General features: G+C 37.2%; 2 protein-coding genes across 13 annotated transcripts in view; one reads left to right on the forward strand and one right to left on the reverse strand.

Annotated features, from left to right (window-relative positions):
- nfe2l2a (nfe2 like bZIP transcription factor 2a) overlaps positions 1-8,048 on the forward strand; it is a 29,501-nt gene extending 21,453 nt beyond the window's left edge. Inside the window, exons 1-2 of one of the 3 annotated variants that reach the window (XM_073911654.1) lie at positions 1-1,761; positions 2,493-8,048. The exon at positions 1-1,761 is cut by the window's left edge and continues 260 nt beyond it. In XM_073911654.1, coding sequence (XP_073767755.1) covers positions 4,037-5,227 — 1,191 coding nt within the window. In that variant the 5' untranslated portion in view covers positions 1-1,761; positions 2,493-4,036 and the 3' untranslated portion in view covers positions 5,228-8,048. 3 annotated transcript variants of the gene reach the window in all.
- Positions 1-23,600, reverse strand: part of hnrnpa3 (heterogeneous nuclear ribonucleoprotein A3) — a 61,684-nt gene that overhangs the window by 33,203 nt on the left and 4,881 nt on the right. For 3 of the 10 annotated variants that reach the window (XM_073912226.1, XM_073912223.1, XM_073912229.1), the window contains exons 4-11: positions 23,011-23,221; positions 21,803-21,892; positions 20,710-20,763; positions 20,575-20,622; positions 19,907-20,044; positions 18,932-19,075; positions 18,199-18,276; positions 17,356-17,381 (exon numbers count right to left, since the gene is read on the reverse strand). In XM_073912226.1, coding sequence (XP_073768327.1) covers positions 18,215-18,276; positions 18,932-19,075; positions 19,907-20,044; positions 20,575-20,622; positions 20,710-20,763; positions 21,803-21,892; positions 23,011-23,221 — 747 coding nt within the window. In that variant the 3' untranslated portion in view covers positions 17,356-17,381; positions 18,199-18,214. Of the gene's footprint in view, positions 1,074-13,488; positions 13,716-15,296; positions 15,480-17,355; positions 17,382-17,602; positions 18,277-18,931; positions 19,076-19,906; positions 20,045-20,574; positions 20,623-20,709; positions 20,764-21,802; positions 21,893-23,010; positions 23,222-23,600 lie in introns of those variants that run through there. The other 7 variants (XM_073912222.1, XM_073912221.1, XM_073912224.1 and 4 more) reach the window with 7 other exon arrangements.

Consider the following 23,600-nt stretch of genomic DNA (forward strand, 5'->3'; position numbering starts at 1 on the left):
TACAGTTAATGAGAGGTTTAAGATGAGCAAACAGCGGCATCAAGATAAAAGTATATCAGTAAGTTATATTCCACTAGTTTAATAATGATTAAAGAAGATCCAATAGATAATGCATGCAAGTGTTCAGGAAAGCTCCAAGAAAAAGACCAATTACAGCTCATTCATGCAGAAAAAACATGAACAAAATCTACAATAAAATATATCCATAAGTTAAGAGTTTCAACATATGACTGTGGTCAGTATTTGTGAGTGCACTGGACTCTACAGACTGAAGCATCAAGCTTTCCTGCTACCTAGCAGAACAAGTGTGGCAGCACTCAAAGCCCAATCACCCAGAAAGAGTGGAAAAGTCTTATTGGGGGCAGTTCACCAACAAAATCTGCCAAAAAGAAATACAATAATTAAGTGCTTTCCATATTTTTCAACTTAATTTAGGCTTTTGAATTGCATTGTGAGACTTTAATCTATTTTCCAGCAACTTTTGATGTCAAAAAGTGACTTTTATTGACCTTTTTAATAGTGTGAAGTGATATACTGCATGGGTGTGTGTTGTAAATTACAGCACAAACTCCTGGTAATAAACTGCCAGTCATTTATCTGTTATTTTACGCACTTAACTCTCTCTGTATTATTTCTTACAGAATATATAGAGTGGGAAATAAGTATTGAACGTGTCACCATTTTCAGAAAACATATTTTATAAAGGTGCTGTTGACTTGAAATTTTCACCAGATGAACAACCAAATAAATCCATATGTGCAAAGAAAACAGCATTAATTAGTTTAAAAATGATGTTATGCTTGATAAAAGTAAGTATTGAACACATGAAGAAAGGGAGGCGTAGTTCGGCAGTGAAAGCCCAGACAGCAGCTGAAATCTCTCAGTAGTTCTTCAGCAAGCCTCTGCCCTTCCTCAGTGTAAAGGAACATCAGCTGCTCCAGTCCAACATCTACATTAGCAGGAGGATGAAGATCAAACCATTTCAGCAAGACAATGATCCAAAACACAGCCAAGGAGACTCTCGGATGCTTTCAGAGAAAGAAAATCAAGCTGTAGAATGGCCTGCCAATCACCTGATCCGAATACAATAGACAATACCAAATAAAGCTCAGATTTGATAGACGAGACCCACAGAATCATCGAGATTTAGACACTCTGTTGAAGTCTGTGAGAAACTCACACCTGAGCAACGCATGTGACTTCATTCTCCATATGAGAGGCGTCTTTAAGATGCCATCACAACAACAGCCTTTACATAAAGTGTTAAATACATTTTAGTACTTTCTCCTTGTGTCATTCCATTGTTATTAAACATAATTTTTTATGTTTGTATTGTTTGGGTTTTTACCAAAATCTGCTTCAAATTCCTTGTCAACAGCTTCTTCTGAAAAATTATTCCCAGAAAAAAAACGATGTGAATACTTTCCCCCCTACTGTATATACTATTAAAATGTTGTTAGGCGTCAGACAGACAGTTGAGAGATGAGCAAGATAACTTGCTGTTGTGATGAACAAGATAACATGCTGTTGTGATGAACAAGATAACATGCTGTTTTGACAAACAACACATATGTTTAGCTCATAGAGTAAGGCATGTGGACTGTTTTTGTGCAACATTTCTATTTATCGATGTCTCACGAGTTGTGTGCTTTTTCTGATGGAGTCGGAGTGAACTCTTATAGTCTCACCAACTATTCAATTCATACTTATTTTCATAGCGCTTTTACAATGGGGATTGTGTCATCATAGACGTTCCAGTACATTGTAGCTGAGTCAGTCCAGTTTAGTTCAGTTCAGTGTGGTTTAATTTTCACTGCTGAATGTCCCAACCAGGGCTGTCCAAACTCGGCCCTGGAGGGCCGGTGTCCTGCATAGTTTAGGTCTAACTGCCTTCAACACACCTCCTTGGAAGTTTCAGAATAACTAGTAAGAGCTTGATTAGCAGGTTCAGGTTTGTTTATTGGGATTAGAGCTAAAATATGCAGGACACCAGCCCTCCAGGACTGAGTTTGGACACCCATGGTATGGAAAATTAAACCACTGAAGAGCAAATCCATTGATTCGCAGCTAAGAACAAGCAGTCGAGAAGACAAACAACAAAAAATATGCTATTATTTCTTCATCCTCCACTTTCTCGCCCCATTCACACGTGGCTTCTGTGTCAACGCTTGACTGAAGGCGTGTCTGAGGTTGGGGCTGACGCGATCGTCATAGCAGCATCAGCCAATGAAATTAAGTCAGCAATAGGCCACTGTCTTGCTGGTGTATTTGCATACAGCAATCTGATTGGTTGACCCTTCCATCGGCGCCTGAAAAGTTTAGCTAGTCCTAAATTCTGCTGAGAGCAATGCCTATGATTCGCTTTGGTCAATTGGTGAAATTAGTTCCTCACCAATGTCGCCACTGGCTTGCTTGGTTTGGGACTTGTGGAGCTGCGCGTCGATGGATTTGCTTATCAGTGTTTGGACTCTCAGCAGTGAAAATGAAACCACACTGAACTGAACTACACTGAACTTCAACTCTGAAAACTGGACTGACACCGTTTACATTTACTAGAATCTCTATGTGAAGCTGCTTTGACACAATCTACATTGTAAAAGCGCTATAGAAATGAAGATGAATTGAATATGGATGTCAGTGGACTATCGATTCATTTTTGAGTGAACTATCCCTTTAAGTAAAATTTCTCCTTTTGTGGTCTGAAAAACTGAGGAATTACAGCAAGTTTTTGATCTATATGAATACGCTAAAGTATTTAAACGTATTCATATAGTAACCCACGTTTGATTATGCTACTAATGCACAACTCACTAATAACAACTTACTAATAATAACATCTTATAGTTTTGCGCTTGAGCGCCTCCAAGTGCTGTTGCCGCAAAAGTGGCAATCTGATTGGTGGAGAAGGTTTTGCCGTTTTGCACGTTGGTGTGCATGATCACATTGGTGCCCTTTACTTAATCGACGGAAATGCAAGCAAAAAACGTCTCGGTGTGCACGGGCCTTAACTTTCGCAATGCAGCAGGTGATTACGATTGTAGCTTGTCAGAATTTACGAACATGATACAAATATCACACCAAAACATATCAATATAATATGAGAATCAAGTTGAGTCAAAAACGAATGAGTTAAACGTCATGTGATAGGTTTATAAACCCATTTTCTAAAATAATAGTTAATTACAAATGTAAACAATTTGAAGCATTAATTACGAAATAAATAATCCCGATAAGAGGAATACAATTGTAGCTTGTAAGAATCTCCGAACATGATACACACCTTAAAATAGCAGTTGTCATAATATACGACAATCTAAGTTGAGTTTAACGCAATCTGTAATATGTTTAGTATTCCTAAATCTTTCTTAACTGCTAATGTAAACAATTTGTAGTGTTAATTTCTAAATTTTCCAGTGGTGCTTTAAAGTTATTGCGATAATGGTAATACAATTGTAGCTTGTCAGAATGTATGAACATGACACAAATGTTACAATGTAAGATATCATTGATCGCAGATGAAGAAATTGTAAAAACTATGAAACATGCTTGGTGATTCTCCACTAGGTGGCGATCTGAGTCAATTGGTATTATCGCCCGCTAGTGGAGAACCATACAATTTTAGAGATGTTTTGAAACCGTTATGACGTAATGCAGACTCATTTAATGACATCATGTGATCTTGCAAAATTAATACACGATTCGAACCACTGACTCGAAACAAAAGATTCATAAAAGTTCGAAAGTAGTCGCATGCAGTGCGAAAAAATTAAACTGAAATGACACTTAACTGCAAGCGTGAACTATTCGTAGCATTATTTTAGAAATTTCTCAGTGGTGTTTTGACGTGTTTGCAATTTCTGCCTCATGACGTTTTGCACTTCTATTGGTTCTTGGTTTTATCGTTATCGTAGTTGATGTCGCACTGCAGACATGTGTCTGAAAACTTCTGACAATGCCAGAATTTCATTGTTGAACAAATTATCGCATTATGCTACTAATACACAACTCTTCTGTCTTTTTTTAGCAGTGCCTCAACATGCAAATGCAGGAGACGTTGGATATGAATGCATTCATGAAACCTTCCACAGAAGCACCAACCCAAAACTACGGCCAATATCTACCCGGGATGGACCATCTCGGCTCGGCTCAAACAGAAGTGTGTCCTCCTGAATTCACCAACACCTATAATGGATCCTTCAACACTATGGTGTCACCCAACATGAATCAACTGAGTCTGAACGTCCCGGATGTGGGAGCCGAGTTTGGCCCTGAAGAATTTAACGAGCTGTTTTATCCAGAGATGGAGGTAAAAGTGAACAACCCTCCGATTACATCAGATGGCGGAAATATGGTCGGCGATCCTCCTGTAAACCCAATAGATCTACAGAGCTTCTCACCGGGAGATTTCAGCTCAGGGAAACCAGATCCAATCGTGGAGTTTCAAGATTCTGACTCGGGTTTGTCCCTAGATGCAAGTCCTCACATGAGCTCTCCGGGGAAGTCCATAACTCAAGACGGATCATTCGGATTTAGTGATTCTGACTCGGAGGAGATGGAAGGAAGTCCGGGAAGCATGGAGTCAGATTACAATGAGATATTCCCATTGGTGTACCTCAACGATGGCTCCCAGACTCCACTCTCTGAGAAATCCTCGACGGAGAAACAAGAGATGAAACTGAAAAACCCAAAGATGGAGCCGGCGGAGGCTAGCGGACACTCCAAACCTCCGTTCACCAAAGACAAGCTGAAGAAGCGCTCCGAGGCGCGGCTCTCCCGTGACGAACAGAGAGCGAAAGCCTTGCAGATACCGTTTACCGTGGATATGATCATCAATCTGCCCGTAGACGACTTTAACGAGATGATGTCCAAACACCAGCTCAACGAAGCCCAGCTAGCGCTCGTTCGGGATATCCGCCGACGAGGCAAGAACAAAGTGGCGGCGCAGAACTGCCGCAAGCGCAAGCTGGAGAACATCGTGGGATTGGAGTACGAGCTGGACTCGCTGAAGGAGGAAAAAGAGCGTCTGATGAAGGAAAAGAGCGAACGCAGCAGCAACCTGAAAGAGATGAAGCAGCAGCTGAGCACGCTCTATCAGGAGGTTTTCGGGATGCTTCGAGATGAGAACGGAAAGGCTTTCTCGCCTAACGAATTCTCCCTTCAGCACACCGCGGACGGCACTGTTTTCCTAGTTCCTCGCCTTAAAAAGACTCTTGTGAAGAATATCTAGCTTTGTCCTTCCTCCTTCTCTCTTCCTCTACACTTTGCTTCTGTTTTTTTGGTACTGCTTTTCTCTTGCTAACACTGTGTCCTGATCAGAAGTGATATGAATGCAATAAAGCGTCAAAATCGGCGACAAAATTGGACGAACACTAACACGGGTTTTTTCAAAAACGCACTTTTTTTCGAAAAAAATTAAAAAAAATAAAAAGTCATTATCGCCGCCTGTTGGTTCGGAGGCTCTTAACATCGTTTGTAAAAATACCCATGTAAGTGTGGACATGGCCTAAAACAACATCTTATTATAGTTTTGCGCTTGAGCGCCTCCAAGTGCTGTTGCCACAAAAGTGGCAATCTGATTGGTGGAGAAGGTTTTGCACGTTGGTGTGCATGATCAGATTGGTGCCCTTTATTTAGTAAAGAGGCAATAAACATCGACGGAAAACACGAGCAAAAAACGTCTTGGTGTGCACGGGCCTTAACTTTCGCAATGCAGCAGGTGATCGTAAGGTGATTACGATTGTAGCTTGTCAGAATTTACGAACATGATACAAATATCTCACCATAACATATCAATAGTTATAATATGAGAATCAAGTTGAGTCAAAAACGAATGAGTTAAACCTCATGTGATAGGTTTATTAACCCATTTTCTAAAATAATAGTTAATTACAAATGTAAACAATTTGAAGCATTAATTACGAAATAAATAATCCCGATAAGAGGAATACAATTGTAGCTTGTCAGAATCTCCGAACATGATACACACCTTAAAATAGCAGTTGTCATAATATACGACAATCTGAGTTGAGTTTAACGTAATCTGTAATATGTTTAGTATTCCTAAATCTTTCTTAACTGCTAATGTAAACAATTTGTAGTGTGAATTTCTAAATTTTCCAGTGGTGCTTTAAAGTTATTGCGATAATGGTAATACAATTGTAGCTTGTCAGAATGTATGAACATGACACAAATGTTACAATGTAAGATATCATTGATCGCAGATGAAGAAATTGTAAAAACTATGAAACATGCTTGGTGATTCTCCACTAGGTGGCGATCTGAGTCAATTGGTATTATCGCCCGCTAGTGGAGAACCATACAATTTTAGAGATGTTTTGAAACCGTTATGACGTAATGCAGACTCATTTAATGACATCATGTGATCTTGCAAAATTAATACACGATTCGAACCACTGACTCGAAACAAAAGATTCATAAAAGTTTGAAAGTAGTCGCATGCAGTGCGAAAAAATGAAACTGAAATGACACTAAACTGCAAGCGTAAACTATTCGTAGCATTATTTTTGAAATTTCTCAGTGGTGCTTTGACGTGTTTGCAATTTCTGCCTCATGACGTTTTGCACTTCTATTGGTTCTTGGTTTTATCGTTATCGTAGTTGATGTCACACTGCAGACATGTGTCTGAAAACTTCTGACAATGCCAGAATTTCATTGTTTAACAAATTATCGCATTAATCAGCTGTTGGTGAACATTTCAAACCAATGATCAAAGAACACAGATTTTAGAATAGGATTTAGTCATCTTAGGATTTCCAAAATTGTAAAAACTTTGAAACATGTTCAGTGATACTCCACTAGGTGGCGATCTAAGTGAAATGGAATCATCACCCGCTAGTGGACAACCATTAAATTTTTGAACTTTCATAACAGTTATGACGTAACGAAGACTCGCTTAATGAAATCAAGTGATCTTGCCAATTTAATATGCGATTCGACCACAGACTCGAAACAAAAGATTCATAAAAGTTTAAAAGTAGTCGCATGCAGTGCTTAGAGAAAAATGAAATTGAAATGACACTCAACTGCAAGCGTAAACTATTCGTAGCATTATTTTTGAAATTTCTCAGTGGTGTTTTGACGTGTTTGCAATTTCTGCCTCATGACGTTTTGCGCTTCTATTGGTTCTTGGTTTTATCGTTATCGTAGTTGATGTCACACTGCAGACATGTGTCTGAAAACTTCTGACAATGCCAGAATTTTATTGTTGAACAAATTATCGCATTAATCAGCTGTTGGTGAACATTTCAAACCAATGATCAAAGAACACAGATTTTAGAATAGGATTTAGTCATCTTAGGATTTCCAAAATTGATCACCGATGAAGAAATTGTAAAAACTTTGAAACATGTTCAGTGATTCTCCACTAGGTGGCGATCTAAGTGAAATGGAATCATCACCCGCTAGTGGACAACCATTAAATTTTCGAACTTTCGTAACAGTTATGACAAAACGAAGACTCGCTTAATGAAATCAAGTGATCTTGCCAATTTAATATGCGATTCGACCACAGACTCGAAACAAAAGATTCATAAAAGTTTGAAAGTAGCCATCACCAGTCGCATGCAATGATTAGAGAAAAAAAAAAAAAAAAAAAAAAAAAAAAATCGCAACTGGTTTGGACACAGTGTACATCTTACGCAAAGGAAACAACTAAATAGGAGCGTATTTTGCTTATACAACGACTGTTGAAACGGCAGAACTATTATATACGTTTTGCGTATTCTACTTTCCTAACATTCTTAACCTCCGTTGGATTTTGTACTCCTTTATATTTTTCTCTGAGATTCTTTTACCTGTATGGTTTGTAAATACATTTATACTTTATTTGCTATCGAGATAGGAATAAACGTACTGTATATATATATATATTAAAAGAAAAGAGATCACGTTTTAGTAAGCTAAAATTGTTGTGATCATTTTAAGTCTGCACTTAAGTCGGTTTTTTATATCTTAATTTACTATTCTACTGCTGTTTTACCTCTTGACTCTATGGCTTTATATGATAAATAAATAAATATTTAAACCAGTGACGTCTAACGCAGTGTTCAATGGGAGTGTGTGTGTGTCTTAATGAAGTGGACGGTTCATTGACATCAGCAAATGAAAGGAAAGAGGATGTGGATATTAACAGGAAGGAATAAGGAAACCACATACAAATCACTTAAATGCCAAAATGTCACCAGATATGGCTGAAAGCTGAAAAGGGAAGTGTAAAACAGCTTTACTGTATGTAGTAAAATGTGTCCTGTTACACTATTTTTATTTACTTACTGAAAACAATGGCAGTAATCTGCAGAAGACGATACTGTATAGAGTCGAAGACAATATTATCAATCCGGCATATTTACAGTAAGGATGATTTCATTACAGAATCATCCCAATGCTACACCCAAACACTAATCAATTATACATTATTAAATCAATTCTTTAAATCTGAAAATATGTTTTAAACTATTTGAACTGTAAATGTGAGATGATCTTCCATTATTATATGTTGTCTTAACTCCAAATAATGCTGGGTTGGTAAACTAAACGTCACACTAATTATTTTCCTTCGGCTTAGCCCCTTATTTATCAAGGGTCACCGTAGCGGAATGAACTGCCAACTATTCCAGCATATGTTTTAAGCAGCGGATACCCTTACAGCCGCAACCCACTACTGGAAAACACCCATACACAATCATTCTCATACACTACAGCCAATTTAATTCATCACTTCCGCTATAGCGCATGTGTTTGGACTGTGGGGGAAACCGGAGCACCAGGAGGAAACCCATGCCAACACAGGGAGAACATGCAAACTCTACACAGAAATCCACACAGACCCAGCCGGGACTCAAACCAGCAACCTTTTTTACACAACAGAAGGTTATGACAACCCATATATATATTATTTTATATTATTCCTTTTATACTCTTTCGATAAGAGTCAGAAAATGAATAAATAAAACATTTAATTTCAGATGTTATTCCACAAACTTGTTTTGATGAATATTTAATGGACTGCAGTAACATTAACATAGTATATTTACTTACATTCTAAATAAATGTTGATTTGTATTAACCCAATAATTTTTTTTACTTAATTCAAAGGTAAATAACAAACTCAACATTGAGTTTCTCCATATTTGACCCAGATTGAGTTAAAACAACCCCGTTTTTTTGTGCATATTTAGATTTTTTTATTATTTATTAAATTATTACTCTGGATAAAAGTGTCTGATGACTGTACACAAATGTTTTCTTTGAAACTTTACTTTAAGCTTTGAAATGTTTACTTTATCTCCCGCAATAACATTAATCTGGTTTAAGATTATAATAAGATGCCAAATACTGACTCTGAAGAAAGTCTAGTTTGGAAATTGGGTCAAATATTGACCAACCCAACAGTTGGGTTACAAAAAAAAAAAAAAGAATTGTAATGGAATGTAAAAAAAACTCAACATTGGGCTTGTCCATAATTGAATTTTAAAATGCTGGGTTGTATTAATCCAATGCTGAGTCAAATATGGATCAACCCAACAGTTGGGTTAAAAAACAAAATTTATAAAGTTTATTTCTTTGATTAATTTAAAAGAACAAAAATAAACGCAACACTGAGCTTCTCTATATTTGACCCAGATTGGGTCATAACAACCCAGTTTTTTTCTGTGTGCGTGTGCATATTTTATTTATTAAATTATTATTCTTTGGATAAAAGAGTCTGATTAATGTATAAAAGTACATTTTATTTGCACAAATCCTTTCTTTGAAACACACTTTTGATACATATATCATCTCCCTCAACAACATTAATCTAGTTTCAGAGAATTATAAGATGCCAAATACTGACTCTGAAAAAAGTCTAGTTTGGAAATTGGGTTAAATATGGACCAACCCAACAGTTGGGTTAAAAACATCATTTAAAAAGTAAATTTCTTTACTACTAATTTAAAAGTAAAAAAAAAATACTTGACATTGAGCTTCTTCACATTTGACCCAGATTGGGTTACAACAGCCCAGTTTTTTTGTGTTTTTTTTTGTACATGTTTCAACATTTTATTATTATTTATAACTCTATATAAAAGTGTCTGATGAATGCATAAATGAACATTTTATTTACACAAATGTTTTCTTTGAAACACACTATTACTTTATCTCCTGCAATAACATTAATCTAGTTCAGGAGTATTATACGATGCCAATTAATTCTAGTTTGGAATTTGGGTAAAATATGGAAAAACCCAAGAGTTGTGTCAACAAAAAACATAATTTAAATGGAATGTAGAAAAAAACCTCAACATTGAGTTTTGTCTATAATTGACCCAATGTTAGGTTGACTTTTAAAATGATGGGTTGTATTAACCCAACACTGAGTCTAATATGAACAAACACAACACTTTGATTAAAATATATATTAATAAATAAATGGAGTTTATAAAAATAACTCAACATTGAGTTTGTCCATATTTCACCCAATGTTGGGTTGAATAGAAAAAAAACTGCTGGGTTGTATTAACCCAACACTGAGTCACTTTGATTAATAAAAAACCGTAAAAAAAAAAACAAAACAAAAAAAACAGAATTTTAATGAAATGAAGAAAAAACTCAACATTGGGCTTGTCAATAATTGAATTTTAAAATGCTGGGTTGTATTAATCCAATGCTGAGTCAAATAAGGACAAACCCAACAACAGATGGGTTCAAAAATACATTAGAAAATATAATAAGTATAATAGTAAATGTAATAAGTATATTTCTTTACTTAATTTAAAAGTGAAAAATTGAACTTAACACTGAGTTTCTCCATATTTGACCCAACGTTGGGTCGAATATAAAAATGCTAGGTTGTATTAACCCAATGCTGGGTCAAATATGAGCAAACACAACAGTTGGTTTGAAAAATGTAAATTGTCTGCTTCTCACTTAGGGCTGTTTATGCTAATGAGGGAGATGTTGATGAGTGGGCGGGGCTTTCCCCCTCTGATGACATCATACAAAGGGAGAATGTCAATCAAAAAGTTTCTGCAGGCTGATTTTATCAAGTCTGATTATAAAAAATACTAATAATACATGTTTACCATTAGAAGCCGGATATATTCACACACTGCTGCCACACAACTGTGTTTAAACCCCTTATAAAGGTGATTTCTGAATAATAGGTGCTCTTTAAACTCAAATTACACTTCCTGTTTAGTATTTTGGCACTTTATAACACAGTACACACAAAAATAAATCCCATTTCTCCATAAGCCTATGAAGGAGAAAGTCTGTTTGTTGAAGTTATGCAACAGTGTTGTTCATTACAGGCCGACTGGACAAAGTGCAGCAATAAAGAGTGTTTGTTGGCACCATCAGACACTTTCACCCACACACACACACACACAGCACCTTTGAACACACCAAACCCTCTGCTTCACACACTACACTGCTTTCTCATTGTCAGCCAGTCACGCTACACACCAACAGGGCAGACCTGTTTTTACACAGTTTTTACACAATCCAGAGCTTAATGCATGACTTAAATTAACGACTCTGTGAATGCATGACACATGCACGACAACATTCAACTACTGAATGTCAGTTTCAACCAATAGTATACATAAATGAGTGATTTTTACAGTCTGGTCGTTAGTTGCACATTAAATGGAAAGTACACCCATGATTACAAACCTGTTTGAGTATCTTTCTTCTTTTTCCATGTAGAAATCTGATATATGCAAACATACACTCACCGGCCACTTTATTAGGTACACCTGCCCAACTGCTTTTTAACGCAAGTTTCTAATCAGCCAATCACATGGCAGCAACTCAATGCATTTAGGCATTTAGACATGGTCAAGATGATCTGCTGCAGTTCAAACTGAGCATCAGAATGGAGAAGAAAGGGGAATTAAGTGACTTTGACTGTGGCATGGTTGTTGCTGCCAGACGGGCTGCTCTGAGTATTTCAGAAACTGCTGATCTACTGGGATTTTCACGCACAACCATCTATAGGGTTTACAGAGAATGGTCCGACAAAGAGGAAATATCCAGTGAGCGGCAGTTCTGTTGGTGCAAATGCCTTGTTGATGAGGCCAGAGGAGAATGGCCAGACTGGTTCAGCTGATAGAAAGGCAACAGTAACTCAAATAAGCACTCGTTACAACCGAGCTCTGCAGAAGAGCATCTCTGAACACACAACACGGCCAACCTTGAGGCGGATGGGCTACAGCAGCAGAAGAGCACACCGGGTGCCGCTCCTGTCAGCTAAGAACAGGAAACTGAGGCTACAATTCACACAGACTCACCAAAACTGGACAATAGAAGATTGGAGAAACGTTGCTGCTCTGATGAGTCTCCATTTCTGCTGACACATTCGGATGCTCGGGTCAGAATTTGGCATCAACAACATGAAAGCATGGATCCATCCTGCCTTGTATCAGCAGTTCAGGCTGGTGGTGGTGGTGTAATGGTGTGGGGGAGATTTTCTCAGCACACTTTGGGTCCATTAGTACCAATTGAGCATCAACACCACAGCCTACCTGAGTATTGCTGCTGACCATGTCCATCCCTTTATGAGCACAGTGTCTCCATCTTCTGATGGCTACTTCCAGCAGGATAACGCAGCATGTCATAAAGCTCAATCATCTCAGACTGGTTTCTTGAACATGACGATGAGTTCACTGTACTCAAATGGCCTCCACAGTCACCAGAGCTCAATCCAATAGAGCAGCTTTGGGATGTGGTGGAGCTGGAGATTGGCATCATGGATGTGCAGCCAACAAATCTGCACCAACTGTGTGATGCTATCATGTCAATATAGAGCAAAATCTCTGAGGAATATTTCCAGTAGCTTGATGAATCTCTGCGATGAAGGATGAAGCCAGTTCTAAATGCAAAAGGGGTCCAACCCGGTACTATAAGGTGTACCTAATAAAGTGGCCGGTGAGTGTAAGTACTTATAGTTTAATTTAATCCCCTTGAGGCAATTCATTCTGACATGGTATCACTTAACACAAATAATACCGAGACTTAACATCAATTACACAAACAAAAATAATAAACAACAATAATAAACCATCGATCAACTACATGTATATGTAACTGAATTGCATCAGGCGCAAAGTACATTTATATTACATTAGCAGACATCCATAGTAGAAACTAAAAATACTACTGAAGTGCCTGTTGTTTTCCAGCATGCTTCAGTATATCTTGATTTGTGTTCAACACAAGTAAGGAACTCAAACAGGTTTGGAACAAGTGTAGTAGATGATGACAGAATTTTCATTTTTGCGTGAACTGTCCCTTTAAATGAGCGATTGCATCAGTTTTTGGCAGTGTGAGCCGGTGCGTGTGACTTATCTACAGTCCAACATTTAGCCGTGGCTCTGACCCTGACTTAGGTCAAGGAAACAAAGTCCTCGTGGCAGGTTTTTGGAGAAAGATAAGAGAAGAAAAGAGCCGACGCTCGCACACAAACACAGCACTGTAAACATTCTCAGCGGCTTTCACTTGCTTTTATTGAACAAAATCAAGGGCATTGCAGTGTTTGTGACGACATAACCAGTGATGTTTGAAGACTTTGCTAGATAAATATTCAGTCGAGCAGGAAATTATTTATTCCCCTGGCAAACTAGCACTGTGCAAATGTAAATAAAAGCTGAGGAATACCTATATGTTTTGCACAATGATGCCTCTTGTACTTCTTTTGGGAGAAGTTAGTGTCATTTCTGGTGCAAAAATAAGTCAATGTTAGAACAGAAGTAACTTTAAGTCAGAATTTGACTGCGGTGTTAATAATTTCAGGCTTGACTGTACTATACATATATGTGGATTTATTAAGAATGACAAAACATCCTCCCAGAAAAAAAATGTAATTACAGATGACACTAAAGAGTGTACGGATTCAGAAACAGCTATGATATATGGGTAAAACACAGGCGGAGGGTGAACAAACTGCAGGGTAAGGCTAATATATGCGCTGCCCTTTAATGCATTTAAAAAGATCTGCGACCGACAATTAAGAGGATTTAACAAAAGCACCGCCTATCACCAAACGTCTATTATATTCAACACGCACATTCAATTATTTTATTAAACTAACCCACTGATCTACACTATACCGGTCAAAAGTTTGGGGTCAGTTTATTTATTTATTCTTATTATGAATTTTAATAAATCATTTAATTAAAATTATTGGTCCCACTTTATATTAAGTGGCCTTAACTAATATGTACTTACATAGGAATTAATAGTTTGTTACAATGTACTTATTGTGTAAATGCATGTATTTATTGTGTACTTATGCTTGATTAAATACCTGTATGTAATTACATCTGTAATTAACTTTTATAATTACATTTGTAAATACACTGTTGACCATTCCCTACACCTTAACCCACCCTTAAACCTACACACACCACCAAACCTGTCCATAACCCAACCTCTACCCCAACTCAAAAGCACTGCAAGTGTTCTCAAATACATTATAAACACATTAAGTACATTGTATTTATTTTTTTGATGTAAGTACATAGTAGTTAAGGACACAATATAAAGTGGGACCGAATTATTCTGTTCATCAAGGCAGCATTTATTAAATATATATATAAAAATGTTAAATTGTTTAATACTTATTTATTTAATATTTATTTATTACTTATACTGTATGTAGTTTCAAATGAAATTATTACTCCTTGTTGCTTTTAATATTATTACCATTAATAATAATAATTAATATTAGAGTGATTTCTGAAGGATCGTGACTGAAGACTGGACTAATGAAGCTGAAAATCACTGACGTAAAGGTTTTCGACAGCACTACCTACTGTGCCACCGCATCGCCCTAGGTGTTTTCCAAAAAAAAAAGAAAAACATTTTTACTGCCTTTTTGTGAACTGCCTTTACATAGAGTATTATTACATACCAATAAAATAAGAATTAAAAAATGTCCTTTCTTTGTTAAACAGCTATAAGGAAATAACTGCATAATTACAATTTCACAAGAGGGCTAATGATTGTGTCTTCTTAATCCTCATTTAATCATAATTGCCCATAATTCAATTTCTTTTCGGCTTAGTCCCTTTATTAATCTGGGGTCACCACAGCGGAATGAACCACCAACTTAACCACCCAGCATATGTTTTACACAGCGGATGCCCTTCCGGCTGCAACCCATCACTGGGAAACACATTTTAGCATATCCAATTAATCTGTATGTCTTTGGAGCACCCGGAGGAAACCAATGCGAACACGGGGAGAACATGCAAACTCCACACAGAAATGCCAACTATGCTTAAACCTTTGAATAAGTGACTAAATTATTATTTTATTCAACTTAAAATGGAATTTTAAGATCAATTTAACTTATAAGATTTTTTTTTACATCAATAAGTAACATTGACTACCTTTAACATTCTCTTCATTTTTGACCCATATAGTTCCCCATCAACAAGTACAAAATGTTCACGGTGGTTCACGGGAGTTCATTTCACCTGAAGGTTCAGAGGAGTTCATGTTAATTATCTGACATACTTTTTTTTCCGAATATATTTATAGTTTTTTTAAGACGCTTAAAGTTCAAACAAATAAATATTATTCCAGCCGTACTATTTATTACTCAGCCAAAAAATATTGTTCTCTGTTAAACAGCACTTAGAAAATAATTGAAACAGAATTAAAATTTCACAGCAGGGAGGATAATAATTGTGTCTTCTTAATCTTCATTTTATTATAATTATTATGATTTATTTATTTATTTATTTATTTACAGTTAGTGAAACCTAGATAGTGAGCAAGTACAGTATAAAGATTTCCAGTGAGAGTTAATGAGTATTTTTGGATCATTTCCTCCACTGTGATGCTTAAATCTTTGAATATGTCACTCAATTATTAATTTATTTTAACGTGAAAGACATTGTATGCAATTTCGCCAATTAAATTCGATCACTTCATGATCAAAAATGTACAAATTGTTACATTTTGATTAGCAAAAAAATAACATATAAATATAATAATAATAATAAAAGTAATATAACAAGTAATTAAAATTGTATTGTGTGTTAAATTATATTATTTGTTGTATTATATGCATTATTTTATGTGCTTTTTGATAGTTTTTACTAATTAAAAAGTAACATTGTTAACTTTTAACATTCTCTTTGTTTTTGACCCATTAACGTTCACCATCAACAAGTACAAAATGTTCACGGTAGCTCACGAGAGTTCATTTCAGACCTGACGGTTCAGAGGAGTTCATGTTAATTATCTGACAGGATGAAACCGCACTTTTCCTGCATGCACGCGAGCGGAAACTCAAACAAGTTTTCACTTGCAGAGTGTTGCATAAATCTCACAAATCAAGTCTGGGTCACATTCCACTCGAACTGAGAGACAGATTAAAGCAGGGGTGTCCAAACTCAGTCCTGGAGGGCCGATGTCTTGCATATTTTGGTTCCAACCCCAATTTAACACACCTGAACCAGCTAATCAAGCTCGATTATCATTATTTCTTTTGGGTTGTGCAGTTTAATTCACAGAATTTCTACAAAGTATGTTGTATACTGTAAACTCGCAGACTTAAATCGCAGATGTTAAATAAGTCTCTGATGTTCCTAGAGTGTGTGTTTCAGCTCCGAATACCACACAAATAATGTTCTCTAACTCTCTGAAACTGACCCTTTTAGGGTTTGATTCTAATTGTGGCGTTTTGGTGACTGTCGCTTTAAATGCAAATGAGATTGTGTTCTTTTTAGAAAGAGGGCGGAGCTATAAATGCCAGTGTGTCAGCATAGTGGCAGATTCAAAACAAGACTATCGTCCTATGCTAATGGGGAGGAGATAGTCCCTAGTAGGCGGGGCTTTCCCCCTCTGATGACATCATACAAAAGGAGAACGTGAATCGAAGTGTTTCTGCAGACTGATTTTATCAAGTGTGATTACAACTAATAAAATTAATACATTCTGACCATTAGAAGCTGGCTATATTCACACATTGCTGACACACAACTGTGTTTAAACCCCTCATAAAGGTGATCTTTACATAATAGGTGCCCTTTAACTACATAATAACCCTTACTAGTTAGTTGGGAGTGCAGTGGGTAGTATTTAAATATATCTATTTAGTCACGTCGTGTTTGGTGTGACAGACAAATTGTTTGTCACTGCAATTTCGTCATATCGAATGTAGCTAGGACACCATGAAATGTTCAAACATATTAGCTATTATTATAATGTGTATGTGTTCATATACTGCCATATATATGGGTCTGCAGGAGGACATGCTGAACAAATCCACATTTACTTGTACTTTACTTAATCTCACCCATACAGAGTCACATTACAAACAAAAAGGTGTGATGAGTAACTTACTGTAGGTCCGACGCTGCTTTTCCCATCTGTAAATGAAGCAGAAGTGTTACTCTTACCTGCTCCAAACCCCTCATACTCACTTCTGGGTCTCTTACTAGCATGGCTTTCTGCTAGTCTTCCTCTCAGCAAATCAGATGCTAGCTTTCTGGACACACACACACACTGCCTGGTCCAGTCGAAACCCAAAACCTCCACAACACGCGCACAGGACGCTGCACTTTCAGACTCAATGACGCACTATACTTGGTTAGGCAATTTACTACACAACTTTATTTCAACTGCTTTCTTTTTTTCAATAGTCAAAATAGTTAAACAATCTAGACGTCTATATCTTTACAGGATTAACATGCCCTCAGGTCTGATCAAGTCTACTCTGTGCCATAAACAACACATGTAATGTGCGCTAATCTATAGATGTATAAAAAAACACACGTGACAAAAAATAAAATCACATCACTGTCTTCGAGTCAACTCAAAAATATAAAACCAAACGATATACTCAGGGCCACAACATCACAACAACTCACAACTCTGTCTACAGTTAGTTTGATAACATAATATTGGTTTTACGCTCAACAAAAGTCACAAGGGAAGAAGAAGAGCACAAAGAAAAGCGAATGTCCATTGGCTAGTTTCTGGAGTGTCTGACTACACTCTCTGATGGCTAACGGTAAACACCACAGTAAACACCACTGTTTCTCAGTTAGCTTTTCTTTCCTCTCAACCCTCTAACTGGGGGTCTGAGGCCTGTTGAACAGACACAGGGTGAAACATCACAAGTCATCCTGTGTTATGCGTCTGCCGAGGCTGTGTTTTGCTTTCCAGTGGTGGCGCTGAACTTACCACTCCAATTAATCTGCTAATATCTCCTGGAGCCGTAACCTCCGCCTCCGCCTCCGCCACCAGAGCCGTATCCTCCACCTATCAGAGCAATGACAATGATCAGGATTGAGTGTTAGGGTAGAGTATCGAGAACCTGTTCCATTTTAGAACCTGTTCTAAATTTCAAAGAACAGGCATTCTAAATGATGCGCGCATTTAGATCAAAGACTGTAGAATACACAAACGTGTCACTCGTATAGTTTTGAATGGGAAAAAGTGTAACAGTCAAGGTACAGTCTGTCTCTCTAAATACACATCACATGACAGCAACCACTGAAATGCCCACAAACTTGTAAACAAAGAGTCTCTGTCATTTCTGGAGGAGAGTCGCCATCAAGACCAATTGTGAATTACTTCAGAAGAGCAGCGCAATCGGACGATCATTATTTAGATGATGATAATGTGTAACACTGGCATAAATGAGGTTGGTGTCGTGATCTCGTTCCTTTCGCGAGCACATGAGCTCGGGCAACCTAAAAAATATGCTGATTTTGTTTGATTTAAACGTTAGGAAACAGAACTTATGACAGACAGAATTTGTGGACATTTTTTTCCTATTTCTGCAATTTTTGTGAAAAAAATTGAATTCAATAAGCAGAATCGTAATTGCTAAAATTAAAATTAATAAAAAAAATAATAATTGAGTGCAGTGAGCTCTGATGTGAAATGCTGAATGCCGAATTCATTTACGTACCTCCGTAAGGTCCAGAGTTTCTCCCACCGAAGTTATTTCCCTTCATGGGGCCAAAGTTGGATTGCTGTCCTCCGTAATTCCCAAAGTCATTGTAATTTCCTCCTCCCCCTCCACCGCTGCTGCCTCCACCACCACCAAAGTTACCTGCAGTGAAGGTACAAATTCAGGTAAAGAACTAATGTATTTTAGCCCTAAGGTAGATAAGGGATTCTCAACCAGATTCTCTTTACTTATTCACTTATTATATAAAAATACAAATTAAAAAGGTTAAAATTGAGCAGTTTTGAGCCTCTTTGTTTCTAAAAAGACTCAATGGTTCAGAACAGTTTAGAATAAAGCATAAACCTGGCTGGACACAGAGCTCCTGTGAACAGAAACTGGCAATGCTTGTCTCGCCTCTGAGCTCTTCTGATTGGTCCACTGCTGTGAAACTGACAGTGATGAGCTGTGCTGCTTGTGAAAGTTTAAGTTTTTTTTTTACTTAACACGGCGTCTAAAAAATGCAGCACTCGCAAAAACTGCTTCAAAAGATGCAATATGTGAGTGTAAGTGCGCGTTTGCATTTAAAAACAAAAGAAAAGTAGCGCATTGGAAACAAACAACTCCTAAGAGGAAATGGAAGCTGTAAGTGGGCCTTGCAAAATTGAACAGAGAAAGAGGTGAGAAGCGACCCGAAGTAAAAAAGGTAAGAAATCTCTAATGTAGAATATTTCATGCATTTTGTTCTCTATTTTTATTTTAATAATTTATCACTTTTCAATTGATTAATTTATTAATCCCTCCATTTATACAAAAATCGCTGGGATTAGGATTTTAAATTAACGTTAGATTATTTATTAAAAAAAAAAAAAGGACTTGATGAGTTTATACCATTCTAATATGGCGGCGTATACACTATTTCTCCATTTATTTCTGTCCAAACAGGTTTCTAAAAGTTCATTTTGCATCATAGGTGCCCTTTAAAACATAACACACCTCCAAAATTTCCTCTATCATTGTAATTGTCAAATCCACCGAAGCCTCCTCCACCTCCCTGGTTGCCATATCCTGGACCTCCACCGTATCCTCCGCGGCCGCCTCCATATCCACCAGGACCACCACCATAGTTGCCGCCTACAACCACAGACACATCAGTCTGACCTTCAGAAAATATCGCTGGGTGTGTTTACACGGACACCAATACTCCAATTTTAATACAATTAAGACAATACTCTGATTAAGACAATGTAAACAGTGATTTTTGATAACCTTAATCTGATTAAAGACATAATTAAACTAAATAGAAATTAAATTCAGACATGTGCAGTACATTTATTTTAGTGACATTATTGAAGTGCAGTAAATGTAGCAAAAAGTCCTACAAAACGGTAATAGTTTGATTAAAGTGTTTACAAGTCTGCACTGCACTTCAATAATAATAGGAATACTCCATTTACTCCACTGTCTTAATTCGATTTCTGTGTAGTTCAATTATGACTTTAGTCAGATTAAGGTCATCAGAAATTGCTGTTTACATGGTAGACTCTTAATCAGAGTATTGTCTTAATCAGATTATTAATGTCAATGTAAACATACTCAGTTATTGGTGATCTGTCCCTTTAAGAGAGTATAATTATATGTTAATATAACAATCCTGTTCTTACCAAAGCCGTTGTATCCATCTCCTCCTCCTCGTCCTCCTCCATAACCACCTATTAGAAATAAATTTTCACCATAGCGTTATTTACACCTGAGCAGCAATTTATATGAGCTGCAATCCACACACAGGATCATCTCACCTCTGCCAAAGTTTCCTCCTCTGCCCGTAAAATTACCACCACCTCCACCACGGTCTGACAACAGAAACACACACATATATGACCATCCCAAACTGGACAGCAGGATATCTCTTAAAGGCACAGCATGTGATTTTCTCCATTAGAGGGTGTGCATTCACAACAAACAAATGAGTGTGGACTCATGGGAGTTGTGGTCTTCATCATACAAAATAAACACTGCTATATTTGGAGTTGTGGTGTGTCTACTAAGATTTTTTTTTTGCTCTATCATCCAATTCTGTCAACTTTGAGTATCCAAAATATACTGAATCTTATTTTTTTGCCAGTGTTGACTCTTTCCGATTCCAAACTGGGCCATAAATGATGTCAAACAGCTGTCTCTGTTTTCCCCATCCACACTGACATGGAACATCAGCTTTTTAAAACCAAAATGGCTTCTTAACTGTTTCCAAAACGCTCCATATTCAGGGCTGGAAAACTCTGGCGAAGTGTGGAAGGAAGGTGTATCCATAAAAAAACTTAAACCTTTTAAAACTAAAACCTTTTAGTGTAAACGTGGCCTAAATTGCTACTGTTTCCAAACCTAGGATTAAATAAACACACACACACACACACACACACACACACATTGCTTCACTAGTTAAAACTGCTTATTTCTCTGCATTTGAACATTCACCAAAACATTTGGGATAATATAAGTACATAAGTCAGCAAAATATAAAACCCTTTACTAGTGATTTTAATGGAAATACTCAAATATATTGCGCCTTTAATACCTATAAACACATATATAGAACATGTCGCCACTGGCTTGCTTGGTTTGGGACTTGTAGAGTTGCGTATTGATGGATTTGATCTTCAGTGTTTGGACATTCAGCAGTGAAAATTGAACCACACTGATATTGAAACTCTGAAAACTGGACTGACACAGTTTCAACCTACTAGAACGTCTGTGTTTAGCTGCTTTGACACAATCTACACTGTAAAAGTGCAATAAAAAATAAAGATAATTTGAATTTAACTGAATACACAGTGACATAATTAAACAAATTATGAAGGGTCTATTGGAGACGATGTGAATAGCTCTACTTACACCTCTGATTGGAAGAGGACTGCATCTCCTGCTTGGGAAGAGCTTTCCTGACTTCACAGTTATGAGAGTTGATTGTGTGATATTTTTGTGCTGATTAAAAAGGAAAAAAATTAAAAAATCACTTAAAAGGCAGAAGTAAAATGTGCGTGCTCAGCTACTGTATCAGACCTGTTAGAACCGGTATGTCTTACATAGTATTAGGTAGTCGACACAACATGACCATGAACAGTTCTACATCAAGATGATGAAACACAGAAATTGGGAATAAATCTAACTTGCTATTTCTTATTTTTTATTACTTAAATGTCAGTATTTTCATGCATTTTTGAGGGTCTTAAAGGATTTGAAAGGCTTTGTTCCTACAATAAAAAAACAGCATTTTTTCAGATGGATTTTTTACGCATCTCTTCACAATCAAAATAGAAATCGAATTATTGATGTACAAGGGGGGCGGCATGGTGGCTCATTGGTTAGTACTGTGGCCTCACAGCAAGAAGGTTGCTGGTTCAAGTCCCGGCTGGGCCACTTGGTGTTTCTGTGTGGAGTTTGCATGTTCTCCCCGTGTTGGTGTGGGTTTCCTCCGGGTGCTCCAGTTTCCCCCACAGTCCAAACACATGCGCTACAGAGGAAATGATGAACTAAATTGGCTATAGTGAATGTGAGTGTATGGGTGTTTCCCAGTACTGGGTTGCAGTTTGAAGGGCATCCACTAAGTAAAACATGCTGGAATAATTGGCGGTTCATTACGCTGTAGCAACCCCTGATAAATAAGAACTGAATGAAAATGAATGAATGTAAATTGATTTAAGACTAGCCTTACGCCTCGCCTCTGAAACAGTTGTGAATGCTAGCGCCTCGTAATAGTTTTGTTTTGCTTGAATTAGATACGAAAAATATGTAATATCTGTTGATTTTAGTATGATCATTACATAAATGAAACACAATTCACAAATAAAACAGTATCTCTGTAGGAAAATGTTAAACTGTAAGAAATATTGTTCGCAGTATTCAATGACAACGTCGAATTTTGCATATTTTCTCAGTATCATGCAGACCTACTGCATGCACACTAATAATTAAAAATAATAATAAATAAAAACATCATAAAATGTTGTTTATTTTTACTTAGTCTTGTAATTTACAGATAAAATATGTATTCTGCTTTGTCTGACTAGCCATTGAAAGTGATCCTTTCCATTCAAGCTTACCAACAATTTTGTCGACGGTGTCGTGATCGTCGAAGGTGACGAAGCAGAATCCTCTCTTCTTCCCAGTCGAGCGCTCCTCCATGATATCGATGGTCTCAATCTTGCCGTAGCACTCAAAGTACTCCCTGATGTGATACTCCTCTGTGTCCTCCTTAATCCCGCCGACAAAGATCTTCTTCACTGTCAGATGAGCTCCGGGTTTATTAGAGTCCTGGATAATGAATGTTCAATTACATCTTCATTATGCAGAGATCTTTATTTCAGAGTGAACTGAGTGTATGGAAGCCTGTTGCAGGGCTAGAAATGTGACCATTTTGGCCGCATATGCGCCCGAAATTGTATCTATGCGACCTCAAAATATATTTGGGAGCATTTGTGCGAGTGCATAAAATTGTTGTGTGCGACCAGGCAGTTTTTACTGCAAAATGTCCACCACATGCGCGGATTTGGGAGACATTCACGCAGAATGCATCTCTGCACTTAAAACGTGAAACGCAGCGCTCAGGAATGGTTTGAAACAGTTGCCATGCCAACTTGCTGCAGTAAACAAAGCCAAGTCAGTAATGCTTGCCCCGCCTTAGCGCTCTTCT

The sequence above is a fragment of the Danio rerio genome, chromosome 9 (assembly GCF_049306965.1).
Source record: "Danio rerio strain Tuebingen ecotype United States chromosome 9, GRCz12tu, whole genome shotgun sequence".
NCBI classification, from domain to species: domain Eukaryota; kingdom Metazoa; phylum Chordata; class Actinopteri; order Cypriniformes; family Danionidae; genus Danio; species Danio rerio.